The sequence below is a fragment of the Oncorhynchus masou genome, chromosome 5 (genome assembly GCF_036934945.1).
Source record: "Oncorhynchus masou masou isolate Uvic2021 chromosome 5, UVic_Omas_1.1, whole genome shotgun sequence".
In the NCBI taxonomy this organism is placed as follows: Eukaryota; Metazoa; Chordata; class Actinopteri; order Salmoniformes; family Salmonidae; genus Oncorhynchus; species Oncorhynchus masou.
Window position 1 is genome coordinate 69,411,771 of NC_088216.1, and position 22,645 is coordinate 69,434,415.

Consider the following 22,645-nt stretch of genomic DNA (forward strand, 5'->3'; position numbering starts at 1 on the left):
TCTGTCATAGTTGAAGTGTACCTATGATGAAAATTACAGGCCTCTCATCTTTTTAAGTGGGAGAACTTGCACAATTGGTGGCTGACTAAATACTTTTTGCCCCACTTTAAATCAATTGCTCACCTAGATAGAGACCGTTGTGTTTGGCCAGCTGTGTTTTGTACTGTAGCCTACCAATCTGCAGTGTAGGCTACACATGATGTGATGGCAGGGTTTGCCAAACAAGTCCCTCCCCCAAATGGATACAAATCATCATGATATCACAAAGACCTACTTTGCAGTCAACATTTAATTGGGTCGTTTAAAAAATATATTTTAAAGCTTTTAGAAATGTTTATTCAAACAGCACACAATGACTGAATTGCATATCGCAAAGATTTAACCTGACTTCGGACCAAACTATTTGAATACCTGGTTTGCATACCCATTGATGCCTTAGAATTTACTTTTAGATATCATAAATTGAAACATCTTTCCTACCTACCCTACCGTTGTCGTTTCTGATTCAGAGGGGTTGGGATAAATGCGGAAGACACATTTCAGTTGAAGGCATTCAGGTATGCCTTCAGGTATCCCCCTTCATTTTGTGAGCTGCTGCACCATGTGCGGCACGTGTTTGATAAATAATCTACATAACGAACTAACATTTTCAGGATTTCATCTGTTTTTTCATCAATTATGTAGCCTAGATTGAAAATAGCATTATAACGATATTATTTTCACTGGCCCAAGCAGGCCAATGATGTGGATGTTTGACTGGCCCAGGGGGGTTCCGAAACCTCCCCAGGCCAGCGGGTATCCTTGTGTCGAGAGCATCCTGGCGGGCTGTATCACCGCCTGGTACGGTAACTGCTCCGCCCACAACCGTAAGGCTCTCCAGAGGGTAGTGAGGTCTGCACAACGCATCACTGGGGGCAAACTACCTACCCTCCAGGACACCTACACCACCCGATGTCACAGGAAGGCCATAAAGATCATCAAGGACAACAACCACCCGAGCCACTGCCTGTTCACCCTGCTATCATCCAGAAGGCGAGGTCAGTACAGGTGCATCAAAGCTGGGACCGAGAGACTGAAAAACAGCTTCTATCTCAAGGCCATCAGACTGTTAAACAGCCACCACTAACATTGAGTGGCTGCTGCCAACACACTGACTCAACTCCAGCCACTTTAATAATGGGAATTGATGGGAAACGATGTAAAATATATCACTAGCCACTTTAAACAATGCTACCTAATATAATGTTTACATACCCTACATTATTCATCTCATATGTATACGTATATACTGTACTCTACATCATCTACTGCATCTTTATGTAATACATGTATGACTAGCCACTTTAACTATGCCACTTTGTTTACATACTCATCTCATATGTATATACTGTACTCGATACCATCTACTGTATCTTGCCTATGCTGCTCTGTACCATCACTCATTCATATATCTTTATGTACATATTCTTTATCCCCTTACACTTGTGTGTATAAGACAGTAGTTTTGGAATTGTTAGTTAGATTACTTGTTGGTTATTACTGCATTGTCGGAACTAGAAGCACAAGCATTTCGCTACACTCGCATTAACATCTGCTAACCATGTGTATGTGACAAATAAAATGTGATTTGATTTATGTCGAGCCCTGCTTTGTTGCTATTCAGCATTTTCTTTCAGGGTATCTATAGAATGTATCCTACAAGGTTCTGAAGGGGTGATGTAACTTTATGGAGGATAGGCCTTTACCTAAAAGCTTTGCCCTGGTTGCGAGGTGAGGTCCCAGCCCCATCGTTCCCACCATCCTTCCCCAATATGTCGGGGACTGGAGAATCCTCCATGGGGGATATGATATTCTCCTGCACCAAAAAACAATAATATTAAAGAATTTAAATTCTACAGTTTAATTATAAACTATTCAAATCAACTAGTTATTTGCTGGGTTAAGTTTTCAAAAGTAATTCAGAATTGTATGCGTAGTCAACAATAAAGCCTAAGATACAGTTGAAGTCAGAAATATACATACTTAGGTTGGAGTCATTAAAACTCATTTTTCAACCAATCCACAAATCTGTCGTTAACAAACTATAGTTTTGGCAAGTCGGTTCGGACATCTACTTTGTGCATGACACAAGTAATTTTTATAACAATTGTTTAGACAGATTATTTCACTTATAATTCACTGTATCACAATTCCAGTGGGTCAGAAGTTTACATACACTAAGTTGACTGTGCCTTTATACAGCTTGGAAAATTCCAGAAAATGATGTCATGGCTTTAGAAGCTTCTGATAGGCTAATTGACATCATTTGAGTCAATTGAAGGTGTACCTGTGGATGTATTTCAAGGCTTACCTTCAAATTCAATGCCTCTTTGCTTGACATCATGGGAAAATCAAAAGAAATCAGCCAAGACACCAGAAAAAAATTGTAGACCTCCACAAATCTGGTTCATCCTTGTGAGCAATTTTCAAACGCCTGAGGGTACCACGTTCATCTGTACAAACAATAGTACGCAAGTATAAACACCATGGGACCATGCAGCCGTCATACCGCTCATGAAGGAGATGCGTTCTGTCTCCTAGAGATGAATGTGCCTTGGTGCGAAAAGTTCAAATCAATCCCAGAACAACAGCAAAGGACCTTGTGAAGATACTGGAGGAAACAGGCACACAAGTATATATATATATATATCCACAGTAAAACGAGTCCTATATCGACATAACCTGAAAGGCCACTCAGCAAGGAAGAAGCCACTGCTCCAAAACTGCCATTAAAAAGCCAAACTACAGTTAAAACAAAAAAAGCCAAACTACAGAACTGTTTGACCATAATGGTCATTGTTATGTTTGGAGGGAAAAGGGGGAGGCTTGCAAGCCAAAGAACAACATCCCAACCCTGAAGCACGGGGGTGGCAGCATCATGTTGTGGGGGTGCTTTGCTGCATAAGGGACTGGTGCACTTCACAAAATAGATGGTATCGTGAGGTAGGAAACTATATGGATATATTGAAGCAACATCAAGACATCAGTCAGGAAGTTAAAGCTTGGTCGCAAATGGGTCTTCCAAATGAACAATGACCCCAAGCATACTTCCAAAGTTGTGGCAAAATGGCTTAAGGACAAAAAAGTCAAGGTATTGGAGTGGCCATCACAAAGCCCTGACCTCAATCCTATAGAGAATTTGTGGGCAGAACTGAAAAAGCGTGTACAAACCTGACTCAGTTACACCAGCTCTGTCAGGAGGAATGGGACAAAATTCACCCAACTTATTGTGGGAAGCTTGTGGAAGGCTACCCGAAACGTTTGATCCAAGTTAAACAATTTAAAGGCAATGCTACCAAATACTAATTGAGTGTATGTAAACTTCTGACCCACTGGGAATGTGATGAAAGAAATAAAAGCTGAAATAAATCACTCTACTATTATTCTGACATGTCACATTCTTAAAATAAAAGTGGTGATCCTAACTGAGCTAAGATAGGGAATGTTTACTAGGATTAAATATGTCACGAATTGTGAAAAACGGAGTTTAAATGTAGTTGGCTAAGGTGTATGTAAACTTCTGACTTCAACTGTATGTGACCTCAACAAGAGCCTGAAGGAGCCTCTGTGTGAGAGGACCGAAGGGACAGCCATCCTCTGGGGGGTCGTGCTGGGACTCTGACTTCTTTAGCAGGGCATCCACATCTGAGAATAAAAGCATCCTCATATCAGACAAATACACATGATAATTTCTGTGCTGAATGTAGACAGACACAATACCCATTCCATTCAATACATACTGTATGTCATCATCCCCATCCCTGGGGTGCACTCACCTTTGGCGTCGAGCTCAGATAGTGGTCCCATGAGGCTTTTCTTCTTGTCGTTGGCTCGTGCTCCTTCCCTCTGTTCCTCCAGTAGATCCTCCTGAGCCCATCGCTGAGAGAAGTGTTTCCCCAATGCTGGAATCTTCACAATATAACCAATACAATTAATCTATGTTTTCTCCTTGGGGAAATCTTTAACAGAGGATGTGAGTAACACACCATTCTAAAGCACAACTCTTATCTGAAGTGTCACAGAATACCTACTATCAGATATGCTGGTAGTGCTTGGGACCTGATAAGTCAGCTATTAATGTAATGAGCATAATATGGGGCAGCAGGGTAACCTAGTGGTTAGAGCGTTGGACTAGTAACCGGAAGGTTGCCAGTTCAAACCCCTGAGCTGACAAGGTCTGTCGTTCTGCCCCTGAACAGGCAGTTAACCCACTAGGCCGTCATTGAAAATAAGAATTTGTTCTTAACTGACTTGCCTTGTTAAATAAAGGTAAAGAATATGACATAAAACACAAAAGATTTTGGACATTCAATATTGTACCTTGTAGTATTCAGCCTCATCATCCGGGGGCTTCAATAGTTCTTCCAGAACCCGGATTTCTTCATTTGTGATGTCAGCACAGTATGGCTCTACTGATGCCCAAAATCTGGAAAACATTATACACAGATGCATGTGGGACAATGAAAAACAAACACATACCCTATCTCAAACCAGCTTGTGTCTGTAAGTGACACTGTTAAGGGTGTCCGCTGACACTGCGCAGAGTGGGTGAAAATGCCTTTGGTGATGAAATTTCACTTGTTATAAAATACACTTTACCAAGACAAATATGATTATTGATGTTCTGAATCGTTCAGTGGGGTAATTCTCTAACATATCATTAACCTTATATCTAAAAAGTCAGACATTGTAACCTAATACATCCAATAATAAGCACCAAGCTCTGTTGATGTACAGTTGAAGTTGGAAGTTTAACCACACTTTAGCCAAATGCATTTAATCTCAGTTTTTCCACAATTCCTGACATTTAATCCTAGTAAGAAAATCCCTCTCTTAGGTCAGTTAGGATCACCACTTTATTTTAAGAATGTGAAATGTCAGAATAATAAGAGTGATTTATTTAATATTTTATTTCTTTCATCATATTCCCAGTGGGTCAGAAGTTTACATACACTCAATTAGTATTTCGTAGCATTGCCTTTAAATTGTTTAACTTGGATCAAACGCTTCGGGTAGCCTTCCACAAGCTTCCCACAATAAGTTGGGTGAATTTTGCCACATTCCTCCTGACAGAGCTGGTATAACGGTGACAGGTTTGTAAGGCCTCTTTACTCACACAAGCTTTTTCAGTTCTGCCCACAAATTTTCTATAGGAATGAGGTCAGGGCTTTGATGGCCACTCCAATACCTTGACTTTGTTGTCCTTAAAGCCATTTTGCCACAACTTTGGAAGTATGCTTGGGGTCATTGTTCATTTGGAAGACCCATTTGCGACCAAGCTTTAACTTCCTGACTGATGTTTTGAGATGTTGCTTCAATATATCCACATAATTTTCTTTCCTCCTGATGCCATCTATTTTGTGATGTGCACCAGTCCCTTATGCAGCAAAGCACCCCCACAACATGATGCTGCCACCCCCGTGCTTCAGGGTTGGGATGGTATTCTTTGGCTTGCAAGCCTCCCCTTTTTCCTCCAAACATAACAATGGTCATTATGGCCAAACAGTTCTATTTTTGTTTCATCAGACCAGAGGACATTTCTCCAAAAAGTACAATCTTTGTCCCCATGTGCAGTTGCAAACCGTAGTCTGGCTTTTTTTAATGGCGGTTTTGGAGTAGTGGCTTCTTCCTTGTTGAGCGGCCTTTCAGGTTATGTCGATATAGAACTTGTTTACTGTGGATATAGATACTTTTGTGCCTGTTTCCTACAGCATCTTCACAAGGTCCTTTGCTGTTGTTCTGGGATTGAGTTGCACTTTTTGCACCAAAGCACATTCATCTCCAGGAGACAGAATGCGTCTCCTTCCTGAGCGGTATGACGGCTGCGTGGTCCCATGGTGTTTATACTTGCGTACTATTGTTTGTACAGATGAACGTGGTACCCTCAGGCGTTTGAAAATTGCTCACAAGGAAGAACCAGATTTGTGGAGGTCCACAATTTTTTTTCTGATGTCTTGGCTGATTTCTTTTGATTTTCCCATGATGTCAAGCAAGGAGGCATTGAATTTGAAGGTAAGCCTTGAAATACATCCACAGGTACACCTTCAATTGACTCAAATTATGTCAATTAGCTTATCTGAAGCTTCTAAAGCCATGACATCATTTTCTGGAATTTTCCAAGCTGTTTAAAGGCACAGTCAACTTAGTGTTTGTAAACTTTTGACCCACTGGAATTGTGATACAGTGAATTATAAGTGAAATAATCTGTCTGTAAACAATTGTTGGAAAAATTTGTGTCATGCACAAAGGAGATGGCCGAACCGACTTGCCAAAACTATACTTTTAACAGGAAATTTGGGGGTGGTTAAAAAATGAGTTTTAATGACTCCAACCTAAGTGTATGTAAAATTCCGACTTCCAACTGTAGCGGTGCAGGTTTCTTGAATATTTTACATTTTGTGGTCATCATCTTCAAAAAGTTGTTTCCGTAGATCACAGAAAGACAAATTAGCATGACCGGAGCTGAATTACATGTAAAAGGCTTTGAAATAAAAAGCTTGGTATGCGCTCAGTTAGGGCTGTGGCGGTCATAACATTTTCTCAGTTGGTGATTGTCATGCAAATAGCTGCAGGTCTAATGGTAATTGAACGTTAATTAAAAGAAACATGTTTAGCATCTCCTGGTTTCCACGCATAGCCTACAAGCCACTGATGCAGACTTTGGAAAATTACATTTAAAAAAGTATAATAAATCAATTTAATATAGCATACACAATCACAATAACTCCATGATTTATTTTAGACAGGTTTAAACAAACATCATATGAAGAAAATGTAGCCTATTTTAGAAGAGCAGAATAGCATAGAGTAGGCCTTATGTCAGGCCCTGATCTGGCCAAGCCATATGGCTGTGGGCTACACTAGTTCACGTAGTAGACAAGATTTTCTTAGAATTCAGTGGCATTTTTTTATAGTATGAAGAATACAATTGAAATTTGATGAATATAATAGACAGGGAGTGGCAACATGCGGCTGTTCTGTGAGCGGTTAACAAAGAAACAGGTCCTCCAAAACTCAGCAAAATAAGAATCGTCCTCTCACTGTCAACTGCATTCATTTTCAGCAGAGGAGGGGGGTCAAAATCAAAAGTAACAGTCAGTATCTGGTGTGGCTCATGGACTGCACCAGATTGGCCAGTTCTTGCTGTGATATGTTACCCCATTCTTCCACCAAGGCACCTGCAAGTTCCCGGACATTTCTGGGAGGGAATGTCCCTAGCCCTCACCCTCCAATCCAACAGGTCCCAGAAGTGCTCAATGGGATTGAGATCCGGGCTTTTCACTGGCCATGGCAGAACACTGACATTCCTGTCTTGCAGGAAATCAGCCATACTGCTCATTCTGTGCGTGGTGGCAGTGTCATGCTGGAGGGTCATGTCAGGATGAGCCTGCAGGAAGTGTACCACATGAGGAGGATGTCTTCCCTGTAACGCAGAGCGTTGAGATGACCTACAATGACAACAAGCTCTGTCCGATGATGCTGTGACACACTGCCCCAGACCATGACGGACCCTCCAACTCCAAATCGATCCCTCTCCAGAGTACAGGCTCATTCCTTCGCCGATAAACGCGAATCCGACTATCAGCCCTGGCGAGACAAAACCGCGACTTGTGAGTCAAGAGCACCTTTTGCCAGTCTTGTCTGGTCCAGAGAAGGTGGGTTTGTGCCCATAGGCGACATTGTTTCCAGTGATGTCTGGTGAAGACCTGCCTTACAACAAGCCTACAAGCCCTCAGTCCAGCCTCTCTCAGCCTATTGCAGACAGTCTGAGCACGTTTATTTAAAAAATTTTTTTTTATCTTTATTTAACTAGACAAGTCAGTTAAGAACAAATTCTTGTTCAGGGGCAGAACATATTTTTACCTTGCTATCTGCCGCCCCGAGTCTGAGCACTGATGGAGGGATTATGCATTCCTGGTGTAACTCACACGCAGTTGTTGTTGCCATCCTGTACCTATCCCGCAGGTGTGATGTTCGAATGTACTGATCCTGTGCAGGTGTTGTTACACGTGGTCTGCCACTGTGAGGACGATCAGCTGTCCTTCCTGTCTCCCTGTCTTAGGCGTCTCACAGTACGGACATTGCAATTTATTGCCCTGGCCACATCTGCAGTCCTCATTCCTCCTTGCAGCATGCCTAAGGCACGTTCACGCAGAAGAGCAGGGACCCTGGGCATCTTTCGTTTGGTGTTTTTCCAGAGTCAGCAGAAAGACCTCTTTAGTCTCCTAAGTTTTCATAACAGTGACCTTAATTACCTACCGTCTGTAAGCTGTTAGTGTCTTAACGACCGTTCCACAGGTGCATGTTCATTAATTGTTTATGGTTCATTGAACAAGCATGGGGAACCGTGTTAAACCCTTTACAATGAAGATCAGTTATTTGGATTTTTACAAATTAGTTTGGATTTTTTTTAAATACATTCTAAGGCTGCATGATGCGACTAATGATTGGAAAAAAGTTGCATGAAGGCATGAGCTCTGCTCTGTTTCTTGTGCAGGCTGCACACACACTTTATCAGTTTCTAATTGACAATTTGACAAGCACTTGTTAATATTCTCATCCATCAGACTATTCTTACTTTAATCTGGTCTTTATATATAGTTTACTAATAGATGTGTGGAATATTGTTATTTATTTAGAATGGCCCACAAAAAAAGACATGTAATCTGTAGCCAGCACTCGAATAGAAGTCCCATGCATTACATTTTTAATATGCAAGCTTAGGCGGCGCGTCCATAAGGCTAGGGGAAGCTTTCCTGAAAGTAAAATGTTGTGAATTGTTTTAAAATCGCATTGTTTACAGTCGGAAGGAAAGGCAGGGTGCACAATTTGGGCAGATTATTGTTGAGTTGCGACTGTCTGTGAAAAGTAGAGGCCAAGCCAGGCATTTCACAATATTTAAAAATACAATCGCGGGAAAACACGGTTTGGAAAGAAAATGTTTATTGCTGTAAAGAGAAGACAATGAAAAGACTAAATCACTCTTTTAGTTAACAAAATTCTCAACTGAATTGCGAACAGTATAGCCTATCATATTGGCACCAGCAGAGAGCATCAGCAATATCCCCTGTGAGTGTGCACTGTGCATATTCACTATTTATCATTGTTCGGTCAGTGCTACATAAAACAATTCTCCAGTCATATAAAAAGTGTAGTAGAATTGCATGAAATGTGTTCATAAAAAGGCCACATTTTTCCCATGCAAAGAAGGAAATATATCTAATATAAAATATAGCCTAGGCCTACTCTACACACTCAGCTGCATTGAACAGTTTTTTTGTTGTTTTTTAAACAGTGATTGAGTTAAATTAGAAGCCTAAATTATAACTATCCAATCTACTCATCACATTATGAACAGTAAGCTATTTTAAGTCTGCAAATGCTATGATGCAAGGAAATATGTTTTATTCTAAAAAGGTGCATTTTTAATGGTGAAAATTTGCTACCCCAAACTTGACTCACGCACCACATATGTATACCAGGTAAACTACACTGGATATAAAGCAGATTAATGTGCTTCATTTTAAGAATTGAGCAATAAATATAGCAGCATGAGAAAGATAGTATCCTCTTAAATAGTGGCTAGTCAAAACTCTTTTCATATGCGACTGGACTTATAAGAACACATTTCACTAGGTTCTGTAGGCTATGTGGTCTCCAACCGTGTTCCAGGGGCCTTTGACCTACAGGTTACATTTTTAGTTATTTGGTCACTTTAGTTGTGATCAAAACATATAGGCCTATGGGTTAGGCTGCATGATGTGGCGACTATGATTTGATGAAGTCGCAAAAAAAGGCATGTGCTGTTTCTTGCCTTAGGGTGCACACACTGCATCATTCACAAGTGATACTACTGTCACCATGCACAAGTGATACTTCTGTCACCAATCAGACTACACTCAATTTAATATTTTCTTTACATACACTTAATAATATATGCGTGAAATTAGTTTTGATTTAGAATGGACAATTATCATGCACCCGTCAGAACAGGGGCAGAGAAAAAAGTTGCACATAAATAATGAATGGAGGACCATTTTCCCTCTGTTCATTTTCATGCCAGTCAGGTAGGCTACTCCTGATGTAAAGTGAAGCAATGTGCTTAAAATTAGGAAAGTTGAGAAATAAATATAGTAGGCCTAGCCAATTGAAAGCTGATGGTATCCACTTCTTTTTAGAGTCCATCAAAATTGCATAGCCTATAGAAATGTTGCGCAACATGAGCTCTCATGAAGTGTTTGATTTTCAATGACATTTGCATTGATGTCAGAGTGATTAGTGGGACAATAGAGAGGTGAGTACCAGGCCATTAGCAACTGGCAGTTAGCAAGTTTGGTAGGCTACAAATGACCATCAGCGGTATCAGAGAGCAGTTTTGGAGAAGTACCGGGGTGACCTTGGTCTGGCGGTAATGCGCAGTGGTGGAAAAAAATGACCCAACTGTCTTGAGTAAGTCTAAAGGTATTTGATTTTAAATATACTTAAGTATCAAATGTAAAAGTACAAGTATAAATCATTCAAAATTCCTTATATTTAGCAAACCAGACAGCACAATTTTCTTGTTTTTATATTTATGGATAGCTAAGAGCACACTCATTTACAAATTAAGCATTTGTGTTTAGTGACTCCACCGGATAAGAGGCAGATAGTATGCACAGGGATGTTCTCTTGAGTGTGTTAATTGGACCATTTTCCTGTCCTGCTAAGCATTCAAAATGTAACAAATACTTTTGAGTGTCAGGGAGTAAAATGGAGTAGAAAGTATAGAATTTTCTTTAAGAATGTAGTGAAGTAACAGTTGTGAAAAATATAAATAGTTTAGTACAGATACCCTAAAAAACTACTTAAGTAGTACTTTCAAGTATTTTTACACCACTGATAATACATCACTGTAACAGCCTTGCACTCGGTCCTCTGTTGACGACATTTCACTTGAGAAATTTGGGAAAAATATCAGTCATTTCGAATTAGTACGAAAAGCTTATACTAAAATATGTCTCAAAATCGATATCCATTTTAAGAAAGATGACGAGTTCAACAGGAAAGTGAACCTGTCAGGTAGCCAGTGGCCTTTATTCTTGCACAGAATCCAGCATATCTGACGCGATGCAACATTCCTGATTTCTGACCACTTTTTTTCCAGGCTCTATTGATTTAGTCACCCTAATTCTAGCCATCCTACAAGGGTAAACACTTAAATAACATTTGAACAGATTATGACAGAGACATGTGGTTTGGACCATTTATTTTCTGAGAAGATTATCTGCACAATTAACATATTATGTTACTCATTGGTCAAAAGATGCAGACACCCTACACTGTTTGAGTGAGATGTGATTGTTACTGACCTGTTGGGTGCATCGTTCTTAGGATTACGGGGAATATCCTGTGGATCCTCACTTAACTCGTACTCCTGGACTTTGGGCTGTAGATTTTTGGATTTGGGTCGCCCAGGACCAGGCCCGTGACTACCCTTTCCATCGAGTTTCTGCTTCTTAGGTTTGTGACGTGATGAAGCTGAAAGGTCTGCATCCTTTCCCAGCTTCAGAAAGCGCTTGTCCCCTTTCTTATCCTGCCAGTCTGTGAGGATCTGAGAAAATAGGGACCAGTCACCAACAAAACTTCATTTTCAGAGGATGATGCAGTAAGGTTTGTAACATCAGGCAAGTATCAGACCACTTGCCGTTTCAGAACCACTATGGCACCAAAATATCTCTCCTGTCCAACATTACAGATGGAGGTGTAGCAACAGCAGTTCGAGCAAGGAGGCAGAATAAGATCATTTTTAATTTTTCCGATGCACATTTTCTCCGCCCGACTGCATGTGCTGCCATAGAAATAGAATGAATAGAACAAGCTTTCCCATTCAAGTCAATGACAGCCGCCAGTCCATCCATTATGCTATCGCGAGTGTACCCATAGGAGAAAAGCAAAAAGTAACAGCATGAAGTGTACCCATCAATATGTGCTGTGATTTGTTGATTCAACTCAATTCCATTGTGTGAGGTACATCAATTAATATTTCATTTGAATGAACACTGTACATTAACATGGAAGTTATTACATCACAATACCAGGCAGCAATTGCGAGTGTACCCATGAGTTTACAAGTCAAATTGCCAGGGTTAGAGGTTGACAACCCATTTTATTAATTGTTTGCTACAACACCTTGCTTGTTTCTGCAAGGGGCAACAAAGCTCCATCATGTTAAGAGTCCATGTTATTGGCAGAGATTACAGCTATGAGTCTTTCTGGGTAAGTCTCTAAGAGCTTTGCATAACTGGATTTTACAATATTTGCACATAATTTTTTTATTGTTAAAGTTCTGTCTAATTTGTTGTTGATCATTGCAAGACAGCCATTTTCAAGTCTTCAATTCAAAGTTTGTCACGTGCGCCGAATACAACGGGTGTAGACCTTACAGTGAAATGCTTACTTAAAGGCTCTAACCAATGGTGCCCCCCAAAAAAGGTATGTGTGTGTGTGTGTGTGTGTGTGAGAGAGTAGGTAAGTAAAGAAATAAAACAACAGTAGAAAGACATTTGAAAAAAAAGTAGCAAGGCTATATACAGACACCTGTTAGTCAGGCTTAGAGGTAGTATGTACATGTAGGTATCGTTAAAGTGACTGTGCATATATGATGAACAGAGAGTAGCAGAAGCGTAAAGAGAAGGGTTGGCGGGTGGTGGGACACAATGCAGATAGCCAATGTGCGGGAGCACTGGTTGGTCGGGCCAATTGATGTAGTATGTACATGAATGTATAGTTAAAGTGACTATGCATATAAGATGAACAGAGAGTAGCAGCAGCGTAAAAGAGGGGTTGAGGGGGGCACACAATGCAAATAGTCTGGGGAACCATTGGTTACCTGTTCAGGAGTCTTATGGCTTGGGGGTAAAAACTGTTGAGAAGCCTATTTGTCCTTGACTTGGCACTCCGGTACCGCTTGCCATGCGGTAGTAGAGAGCACAGTCTATGACTGGGGTGGCTGGGGTCTTTGACAATTTTTAGGGCCTTTATCTGACACCGCCTGGTGTAGAGGTCCTGGATGGCAGGCAGCTTAGCCCCAGTGATGTATTGGGCCATATGCACTAACCTCTGAAGTGCCTTGCTGTCGGAGGCCGAGCAATTGCCGTATCTGGCAGTGATGCAACCAGTCAGGATGCTCTCGATGTTGCAGCTGTAGAACCTTTTGAGGATCTCAGTACCCATGCCAAATCTTTTTAGTTTCATGAGGGGGAATAGGCTTTGTCGTGCCCTCTTCACGACTGTCTTGGTGTGTTTGGACCAATCTAGTTTGTTGTTGATGTGGACACCAAGGAATTTGAAGCTCTCAACCTGCTCCACTACAGCCCCGTCGAAGAGAATGGGGGCGTGCTCGGTGCTCCTTTTCCTGTAGTCCACAATCATCTCCTTAGTCTTGGATATATTGAGGGATAGGTTGTTATTCTGGCACCACCTGGTCAGGTCTCTGACCTCCTCCCTATAGGCTGTCTCATCATTGTCGGTGTTGTGTCGTCAGCAAACTTAATGATGGTGTTGGAGTCGCGCCTGGCCATGCAGTCGTGGGTGAACAGGGAGTACAGGAGGGGACTGAGCACGCACCTCTAGGGAGCTCCAGTGATGAGGATCAGCGTGGCTACGTGTTGCTACCTACCCTCACCACCTGGGGACGGCCTGTCAGGAAGTCCAGGATCCAGTTGCAGAGGGAGGTGTTTAGTCTCAGGATCCTTAGCTTAGTGATGAGCTTTGAGGGTACTATGGTGTTGAACGCTGAGCTGTAGTCAATGAACACCATTCTCACATACGTGTTCTTTTTGTCCAGGTGGGAAAGGGCAGTGTGGAGTTCAATAGAGATTGCGTCATCTGTGGATCTGTTTGGGCGGTATGCAAATTGGAGTGGGTCTAGGGTTTCTGGGATAATGGTGTTGATGTGAGCCATCACCAGCCTTTCAAAGCACTTCATGGCTACAGACATGAGTGCTACGGGTCTGTAGTCATTTAGGCAGGTTGCCTTTGTGTGCTTGGGCACAGGGACTATGGTGGTCTGCTTGAAGCATGTTGGTATTGCCATTGATTTAAGCCAATTTAAGTCAAGACGGTAAATAGGCCACTCAGGAACAATGAATAAAACATTAGGAGTACCTTCCTAATATCGATTTGCACCCCCTTTTGCCCTCAAAATAGCCTCAATTCGTTGGGGCATGGACTCAACAAGGTGTCGAAAGCGTATCACAGGGATGCTGGCCTATGTTGACTCCAATGCTTCCCACAGTTGTCAAGTTAGCTGGATGTCATTCGGGTGGTGAACCATTCTTGTAACACACAGAAAACTTTTGAGCGTGAAAAACCCAGCAGCGTTGCAAATCCTGACAGAATCAAAACGGTGCACCTACTGCCATACCCCGTTCAAAGGCACTTAAATCTTTTGTCTTGGCAATTCACAATCCATGCCTCAATTGTCTCACGGCTTAAAAATTATTCTTTACATCTGTCTCCTGCCCTTAATCTACACGGATTGAAATGGATTTAACAGATGACATCAATAAGGGATCAAAGCTTTCACTTGGATTCACCTGGTCAGTCTAAGTCATGGAAAGAGCAGGTGTTCCTAATGTTTTGGACACTAAGTGTATTTGGCCATGTGTTTTAGGTTATTGACCAGCTGAAAGGTGAATTTGCCTCCCAGTGTCTGTTAGAGGAAAACCTGGTTCAGTCTGCTTTCTACGATTTTGCCTGTGCTTACTTACACTAAATATACAAAAGTACCACTTCAAATTAGTGGACTTGGCTGGTTCAGCAACACCTGTTGTGCTGCCATCCTGTTAGAAGGTAACAGATTATTTTATTACAATGGTTAAATTGGATTTTCATTGTGTTCAATGGTGTTATTTGCCCCCTAGTGTCGCTTTCTGGTATTTAGAAAAACGACGCAAACAGGAAGTACAGAATTTTTTTTGCATGCATTGAAACAGCTACAAACAACGCTACGGTGCAGGTCTTTCAATCTAGTTATTTCTTGTCATGCTTCAGCCTTGGAAAAATATTTGTTTGTAAGTTTGATTCAAGCATTTAGCTAATGATGATAATCTTGTTATTGATAGAATTGCTTACATATCAATGTTGGTTGCATTTACTCACAAATTGCAATGCCTTTAATGTATGTCGTTAGCTGTATTACTTTGCTCATGCGTCATGCAAACTAATGGTAAAATATACAATACTGTAGTTTTGTTACTGTTTCTAGTGTAATATGCTTTGTTATTCTACATAGATGGTTATACATTAGAGTAATGAAAGGAGCCAATTACGATATGGTTAACAATTAGCTATGTGGTTTGGCATCATGCCAGATGCATGGTACCTTAGCGCGTGCTTTGTATTTGTGCAACTTCAAATGTTTAATGTACAGCTACAGTATGTCGGTGTGAATTGAATACTAAAGTATATTCTTTTCTGTATTTTGCAGTTTCACAACATAAACGTTTTCAATATATTCATTCAAGAAAAGTCACGCCTTGGGAGTTTTATTGAAGACTTAGTTGTTAGCTATCTGTCTAGTTTTGCATGGGAACGCAACTCAAGGGCAGAATACCTGTTGCATAAAATAAGGCACCACCTTTCCAACAAGTCAGTTCATCAAATGTCTGCCCTGCTAGAGCTGCCCCAGTCAAATGTTGAGCTGTTATTATGAAGTGTAAACGTCTAGGAGCAACGACTTAGCCACGAACTGTTAGGCCACACAATCTCACAGAACGGGACCGCCAAGGGCTGTAGCACGTGGAAACGTGTTCTCTGGAGTGATGAATCACGCTTCACCATCAGGCAGTCCGGCGGACGAATCTGGGTTTGGCGGATGCCAGGAGAACACCACCTGCCCGAATTCAGTGTCAACTGTAAAGTTTGGTGGATGAGGAATAATGGTCTGAGGCTGTTTGTCATGGTTCGGGCTAGGCCCCTTGATTCCAGTGAAGAGATATTTTAATGCTACTGCATAATTCTGTGTTTCCTATTTTGTGGAAACATTTTGGGGAAGGCCCTTTCCTGTTTCAGCATGACAATGCTCCCGTGCACAAAGCGAGGTCCATACAAAAATGGGTTGTCGAGATCGGTGTGGAATAACTTGACTGGCCTGCACAGAGCCCTGACCTCAATCCCATCGAACACATTTGGGATCAATTGGAATGCTGACTGCGAGCCAGGCCTAATCGCCCAATTTCAGTGCCCGACCTCGCTAATGCTCGTGGCTGAATGGAAGCAAGTCCCCGCAGCAATGTTCCAACTTGTAGTGGAAAGCCTTCCCAGAAGAATGGAAGCTGTTATAGAAACAAAGGGCGGACCAACTCCATATTAATGCCCATAGTTTTGGAATGAAATGTTCAACGAGCAGCTGTCCACATACTTTTGGTCATGTAGTGTAGCTCTATTCCATGTGCGTAATGTTTAATATACTCAGTGTGAGTCCCAGGTGGAAGGCAAACTGAGAATCTTGATGGATACGGATAATTTCCCCAATACGATTATGAATAATTGTAATTATTATTGATCGGAAAAAAGTAATTGTCAGCTGCCATCTCTTTCACTCAAACAGTGTGAAACACTGTGCGTTCTAAACAACTATTGGCTAGTTCTTGTCTGCAAGGAAATGGGCGGGGTATCGGTTGAGCATGCTGCAACGATTGGATAAGAACAAGCCACTCTCCCTCTGCTCTCATTTCCCCAGACAGACACACGCACACAGATTGGTTAGTGTGAACCATGCCTCGATCCCAACAACTTTCACAGCACCTTAGAGGATGCATTATGTTTTTAATTTCACCTTTATTTAACCAGGTAGGCTAGTTGAGAACAAGTTCTCATTTGCAACTGCGACCTAGCCAAGATAAAGCATAGCAGTGTGAACAGACAACACAGAGTTACACATGGAGTAAACAATTAACAAGTCAATAACACAGTAGGAAAAAAAAGAGTCTATATACATTGTGTGCAAAAGGCATGAGGTAGGCAAAAAATTACAATTTTGCAGATTAACACTGGAGTGATAACTGATCAGATGGTCATGTACAGGTAGAGATATTGGTGTGCAAAAGAGCAGAAAAGTAAATAAATAAAAACAGTATTGGGATGAGGTAGGTAAAATTGGGTGGGCTATTTACCGATAAGACTATGTACAGCTGCAGCGATCGGTTAGCTGCTCAGATAGCAGATGTTTGAAGTTGGTGAGGGAGATAAAAGTCTCCAACTTCAGCGATTTTTGCAATTCGTTCCAGTCACAGGCAGCAGAGAACTGGAACGAAAGGCGGCCAAATGAGGTGTTGGCTTTAGGGATGATCAGTGAGATACACCTGCTGGAGCGCGTGCTACGGGTGGGTGTTGCCATCGTAACCAGTGAACTGAGATAAGGCAGAGCTTTACCTAGCATGGACATGTAGATGACCTGGAACCAGTGGGTCTGGCGACGAATATGTAGCGAGGGCCAGCCGACTAGAGCATACAAGTCGCAGTGGTGGGTGGTATAAGGTGCTTTAGTGACAAAATGGATGGCACTGTGATAAACTGCATCCAGTTTGCTGAGTAGAGTGTTGGAAGCTATTTTGTAGATGACGTCGCCGAAGTCGAGGATCGGTAGGATAGTCAGTTTTACTAGGGTATGTTTGGCGGCATGAGTGAAGGAGGCTTTGTTGCGGAATAGAAAGCCGACTCTAGATTTGATTTTCGATTGGAGATGTTTGATATAAGTCTGGAAGGAGAGTTTACAGTCTAGCCAGACACCTAGGTACTTATAGATGTCCACATATTCAAGGTCGGAACCATCCAGGGTGGTGATACAAGTCAGGCGTGCGGGTGCAGGCAGCGAACGGTTGAAAAGCATGCATTTGGTTTTACTAGCGTTTAAGAGCAGTTGGAGGCCACGGAAGGAGTGTTGTATGGCATTGAAGCTTGTTTGGAGGTTAGATAGCACAGTGTCCAAGGACGGGCCGGAAGTATATAGAATGGTGTCGTCTGCGTAGAGGTGGATCAGGGAATCGCCTGCAGCAAGAGCAACATCATTGATATATACAGAGAAAAGAGTCGGCCCGAGAATTGAACCCTGTGGCACCCCCATAGAGACTGCCAGAGGACCGGACAGCATGCCCTCCGATTTGACACACTGCACTCTGTCTGCAAAGTAGTTGGTGAACCAGGCAAGGCAGTCATCAGAAAAACCGAGGCTACTGAGTCTGCCGATAAGAATATGGTGATTGACAGAGTCGAAAGCCTTGGCAAGGTCGATGAAGACTGCTGCACAGTACTGTCTTTTATTGATGGCCGTTATGATATCGTTTAGTACCTTGAGCGTGGCTGAGGTGCACCCGTGACCGGCTCGGAAACCAGATTGCACAGCTGAGAAAGTACGGTGTGATTCGAGATGGTCAGTGACCTGTTTGTTGACTTGGCTTTCGAAGACCTTAGATAAGCAGGAAAGGATGGATATAGGTCTGTAACAGTTTGGGTCCAGGGTGTCTCCCCCTTTGAAGAGGGGGATGACTGCGGCAGCTTTCCAATCCTTGGGGATCTCAGACGATATGAAAGAGGTTGAACAGGCTGGTAATAGGGGTTGCGACAATGGCGGCAGATAGTTTCAGAAATAGAGGGTCCAGATTGTCAAGCCCAGCTGATTTGCACGGGTCCAGGTTTTGCAGCTCTTTCAGAACATCTGCTATCGGGTAAAGGAGAACCTGGAGAGGCTAGGGCGAGTAGCTGCGCGCGCGGAGCTGTTGGCCCGAGGTTGGAGTAGCCAGGCGGAAGGCATGGCCAGCCGTTGAGAAATGCTTGTTGAAGTTTTTGCATTTTTTGAACAGAGCATGCTTATCTAAAATGGTGAGGAAGTTACTTTTAAAGAATGACCAGGCATCCTCAACTGACGGGATGAGGTCAATGTCCTTCCAGGATACCCGGGCCAGGTCGATTAGAAAGGCCTGCTCACAGAAGTGTTTTAGGGAGCGTTTGACAGTGATGAGGGGGTGGTCGTTTGCGGCTCCGTAGCGGATACAGGCAATGAGGCAGTGATCGCTGAGATCCTGGTTGAAGACAGCGGAGGTGTATTTGGAGGGCCAGTTGGTCAGGATGACGTCTATGAAGGTGCCCTTGTTTACAGATTTAGGGTTGTATCTGGTGGGTTACTTGATGATTTGTGTGAGATTGAGGGCATCTAGCTTAGATTGCAAGACTGCCGGGGTGTTAAGCATATCCCAGTTTAGGTCACCTAACAGAACAAACTCTGAAGCTCGATGGGGGGCGATCAATTCACAAATGGTGTCCAGGGCACAGCTGGGAGCTAAGGGGGGTCGGTAGCAGGCGGCAACAGTGAGAGACTTATTTCTGTAGAGAGTAATTTTTAAGATTAGTAGTTCGAACTGTTTGGGTATGGACCTGGAAAGTATGACATTACTTTGCAGGTTAACTCCTCCCCCTTTGGCAGTTCTATCTTGACGGAAAATGTTATAGTTGGGTATGGAAATCTCCGAATTTTTGGTGGCCTTCCTGAGCCAGGATTCAGACACGGCAAGGACATCAGGGTTAGCAGAGTGTGCTAAAGCAGTGAGTAAAACAAACTTAGGGAGGAGGCTTCTGATGTTGGCATGCATGAAACCAAGGCTTTTTCGATCACAGAAGTCAACAAATGAGGGTGCCTGGGGACATGCAGGGTCTGGGTTTACCTCCACATCACCCGCGGAACAGAGGAGGAGTTGTATGAGGGTGCGGCTAAAGGCTATCAAAACTGGTCGCCTAGAGCGTTGGGGTCAAAGAATAAAAGGAGCAGATTTCTGGGCATGGTAGAATATATTCAGGGCATAATGCGCAGACAGGGGTATGGTGGGGTGCGGGTACAGCGGAGGTAAGCCCAGGCACTGGGTGATGATGAGAGAGGTTGTATCTCTAGACATGCTGGTTGTAATGAGTGAGATCACCGCATGTGTGGGAGGTGGGACAAAGGGGGTATCAGGGGTATGAAGAGTGGAACTAGGGGCTCCATTGTAAACTAAAACAATGATAACTAACCTGAACAACAGTATACAAGGCATATTGACATTTGAGAGAGACGTACAGCGAAGCATACAGTAATCACAGGTGTTGAATTGGGAGAGCTAGCTAAAACAGTAGGTGAGACAACAACAGCTAATCAGCTAGCACAAAACAGCAGGTAAAATGGCGTTGACTAGGCAGGGAGGGTCGGATTAACTACACACAGAGCCTGAGTGCGGCTGGGGCCGACAGATAAAACATAAACAAGCAGAATGGAGCACCGTGATTAATGGACAATTCAGCATGCATCAGCTATGTAGCCAAGTGATCAGTGTCCAAGGGGCAGCGGTGGATGGGGCAGGGAAGCTGGACTGGCGAGTATTATCCAGGTAAATAAAAACTGGCTGGCTGTGCAGAAGGTAAAGCCGCTAGCAGTGGCTAACCATGGCTAAATAGCTTGTAGCTAGTTAGCTGGTTAGCTTCTGGAGGTTCTTGAATGTGTTCTAAAAATTAAAAATAACAGCAGATTCTGTATCACATTGGGTGAGGCAGGTTACCGGGAGGTATAATCGAATTAAAAATCGAAAAAGATATTGAAAGTAAATATGGGTCCAGTGAGTGGTTGGGCTGGCTGGGGACGCGGCGATTCAGACAGTTAGCAGGCCTGTGCTAACAAGCTAACAGTTAGTAGGCCGGGGCTAAACAAGCTAGCAGCTAGCAGACAGGGGCTGAGCAAGCTAGCAGTTAGCAGGCCGAATTAGCAAGCAAGCAGATAGCAAGGGGTTGAGTCTGTTTATGCCTCTTCATGCGGTGACATCGATAGACCGGTCGTGGGTCCTGATATTGTAGCCCAGGAGTATGCTTCGGTGGTAGCACAGGAGCTCTGGCCGGGCTAGCTTCAAGCTAAGTGGATGGAAACGCTAGCCAGGAGTAATCATCCGGGGTTGCGGTTAGCTAGTTAGCTAGTTGTGAAGATCCAGATGAGAATGTTCCGTTTGCGGTGGGAATCCGGGGATATAAAAAATAATAGGTCCGTTATGCTCTGGTTAGAGTCGCGTTGTTCGAACTGGCGAGAGCTTTCCGAGCTAAAGGTTAGCTGATGACAGGTTAGCTGAAGACCGCTAGCAATGGTTTGCTGACTGATAGCTGGTAGTTAGCTGGCTAGCTTTAGTTGAGGGGTTCCGGATCCGAAGTAAATATAAATACTTTAGAAAAAAAGCAGATCCACGCTACATTGGGTGAGGCGGGTTGCAGGAGAGTATTTAGATGTTGAGGTTTCGCAAAATGTTTTAAAAGATATGCGAAGAAAACTATGTAAAAATGTATGTAAAAAAACCGATATATACAAGGGACGACACGACAAGACGTCTGACTGCTACGCCATCTTGGTAGGCTAGTTGAGAACAAGTTCTCATTTACAACTGTGACCTGGCCATGATAAAGCAAAGCAGTGCGACACAAACAAAAACACAGAGTTGTTGTCGCCGTAGTGGCGAAGTAATTACAATTCAGCATGAAGAGAGGGCCAGCAGGGGGGCATGAAGCAGGGCCAGCCAACGAGAGCATACAGGTCGCAGTTGTGGGTAGTATATGACCTCGTCTGGAGGTTAGTTATCACACTGTCCAAAGAAGTGCCAGAAGTATATAGAATGGTGTCTACTGCGTAGATGTTGATCAGAGAATCACCAGCAGCAAGAGCGACATCATTGATGTATACAGAGAAAAGAGCCGGCCCGATAATTGAACCCTGTGGCACTCCCATAGAGACTGCCAGAGGTCCCGGACAACAGGCCCTAAAATTTGACACACTGAACTGTCTGAGAAGTAGTTTGTGAACTAGGCAAGGCAGTCATTGGAGAAACCAAGGCTGTTGAGTCTGCCGATAAGAATGTGGTGATTGACAAAGTCGAAAGCCTTGGCTAGGTCAATGAATATGGCTGCACAGTATTTTCTTTTATCGATGGCAGTTATGATATCGTTTAGGACCTTGAGCGTGGCTGAGGTACACCCATGACCAGCTCAGAAACCAGATTGCAAAGCGGAGAAGGTACAGTGGGATTCAAAATAGTCGGTGATGTGTTTGTTACCTTGGCTTTCGAAGACCTTAGAAAGGCAGGATAGGTATAGGGCTGTAACAGTTGGGGTCTAGAGTGTCAACCCCTTTGAAAAGGGGCATGACCGCAGCAGCTTTACAATCTTTGAGGATCTCAAGACGATTTGAAAGAGAGGTTGAACAGAGTAGAAATAGGGGTTGCAAACAATGGCGGCAGATAATTTTAGAAAGAGAGGGTCCAGATTGTCTAGCCCAGCTGATTTGTAGGGGTCCAGATTTTGCAACTCTTTCAGAACATCAGCTATCTGAATTTGTGTGAAGGAGAAATGGGGAAGGCTTGGGCAAGTTGCTGTGGGGGGGGGGGGGGGGATGTTTACCGGGGTAGGGGTAGCCAGGTGGAAAGCATGGCCCAGCCGTAGAAAAATACTTATTGAAATTCTCAATTATCGTAGATTTATCGGGGGGTGACAGTGCTTCCTAGCCTCAGTGCAGTGGGCAGCTGGGAGGAGGTGCTCTTATTCTCCATGGACTACAGTGGCCCAGAAT

General features: G+C 43.0%; 1 protein-coding gene across 3 annotated transcripts in view; it reads right to left on the reverse strand.

Annotated features, from left to right (window-relative positions):
• Positions 1 to 22,645, reverse strand: part of LOC135540152 (transcriptional adapter 3-like) — a 33,367-nt gene that overhangs the window by 3,427 nt on the left and 7,295 nt on the right. For all 3 annotated transcript variants that reach the window (XM_064966577.1, XM_064966578.1, XM_064966579.1), the window contains exons 3-7: positions 11,388 to 11,629; positions 4,360 to 4,465; positions 3,816 to 3,948; positions 3,581 to 3,684; positions 1,746 to 1,855 (exon numbers count right to left, since the gene is read on the reverse strand). In XM_064966577.1, the coding sequence (XP_064822649.1) occupies positions 1,746 to 1,855; positions 3,581 to 3,684; positions 3,816 to 3,948; positions 4,360 to 4,465; positions 11,388 to 11,629 (695 nt within the window). The remainder of the gene's footprint in view (positions 1 to 1,745; positions 1,856 to 3,580; positions 3,685 to 3,815; positions 3,949 to 4,359; positions 4,466 to 11,387; positions 11,630 to 22,645) is intronic.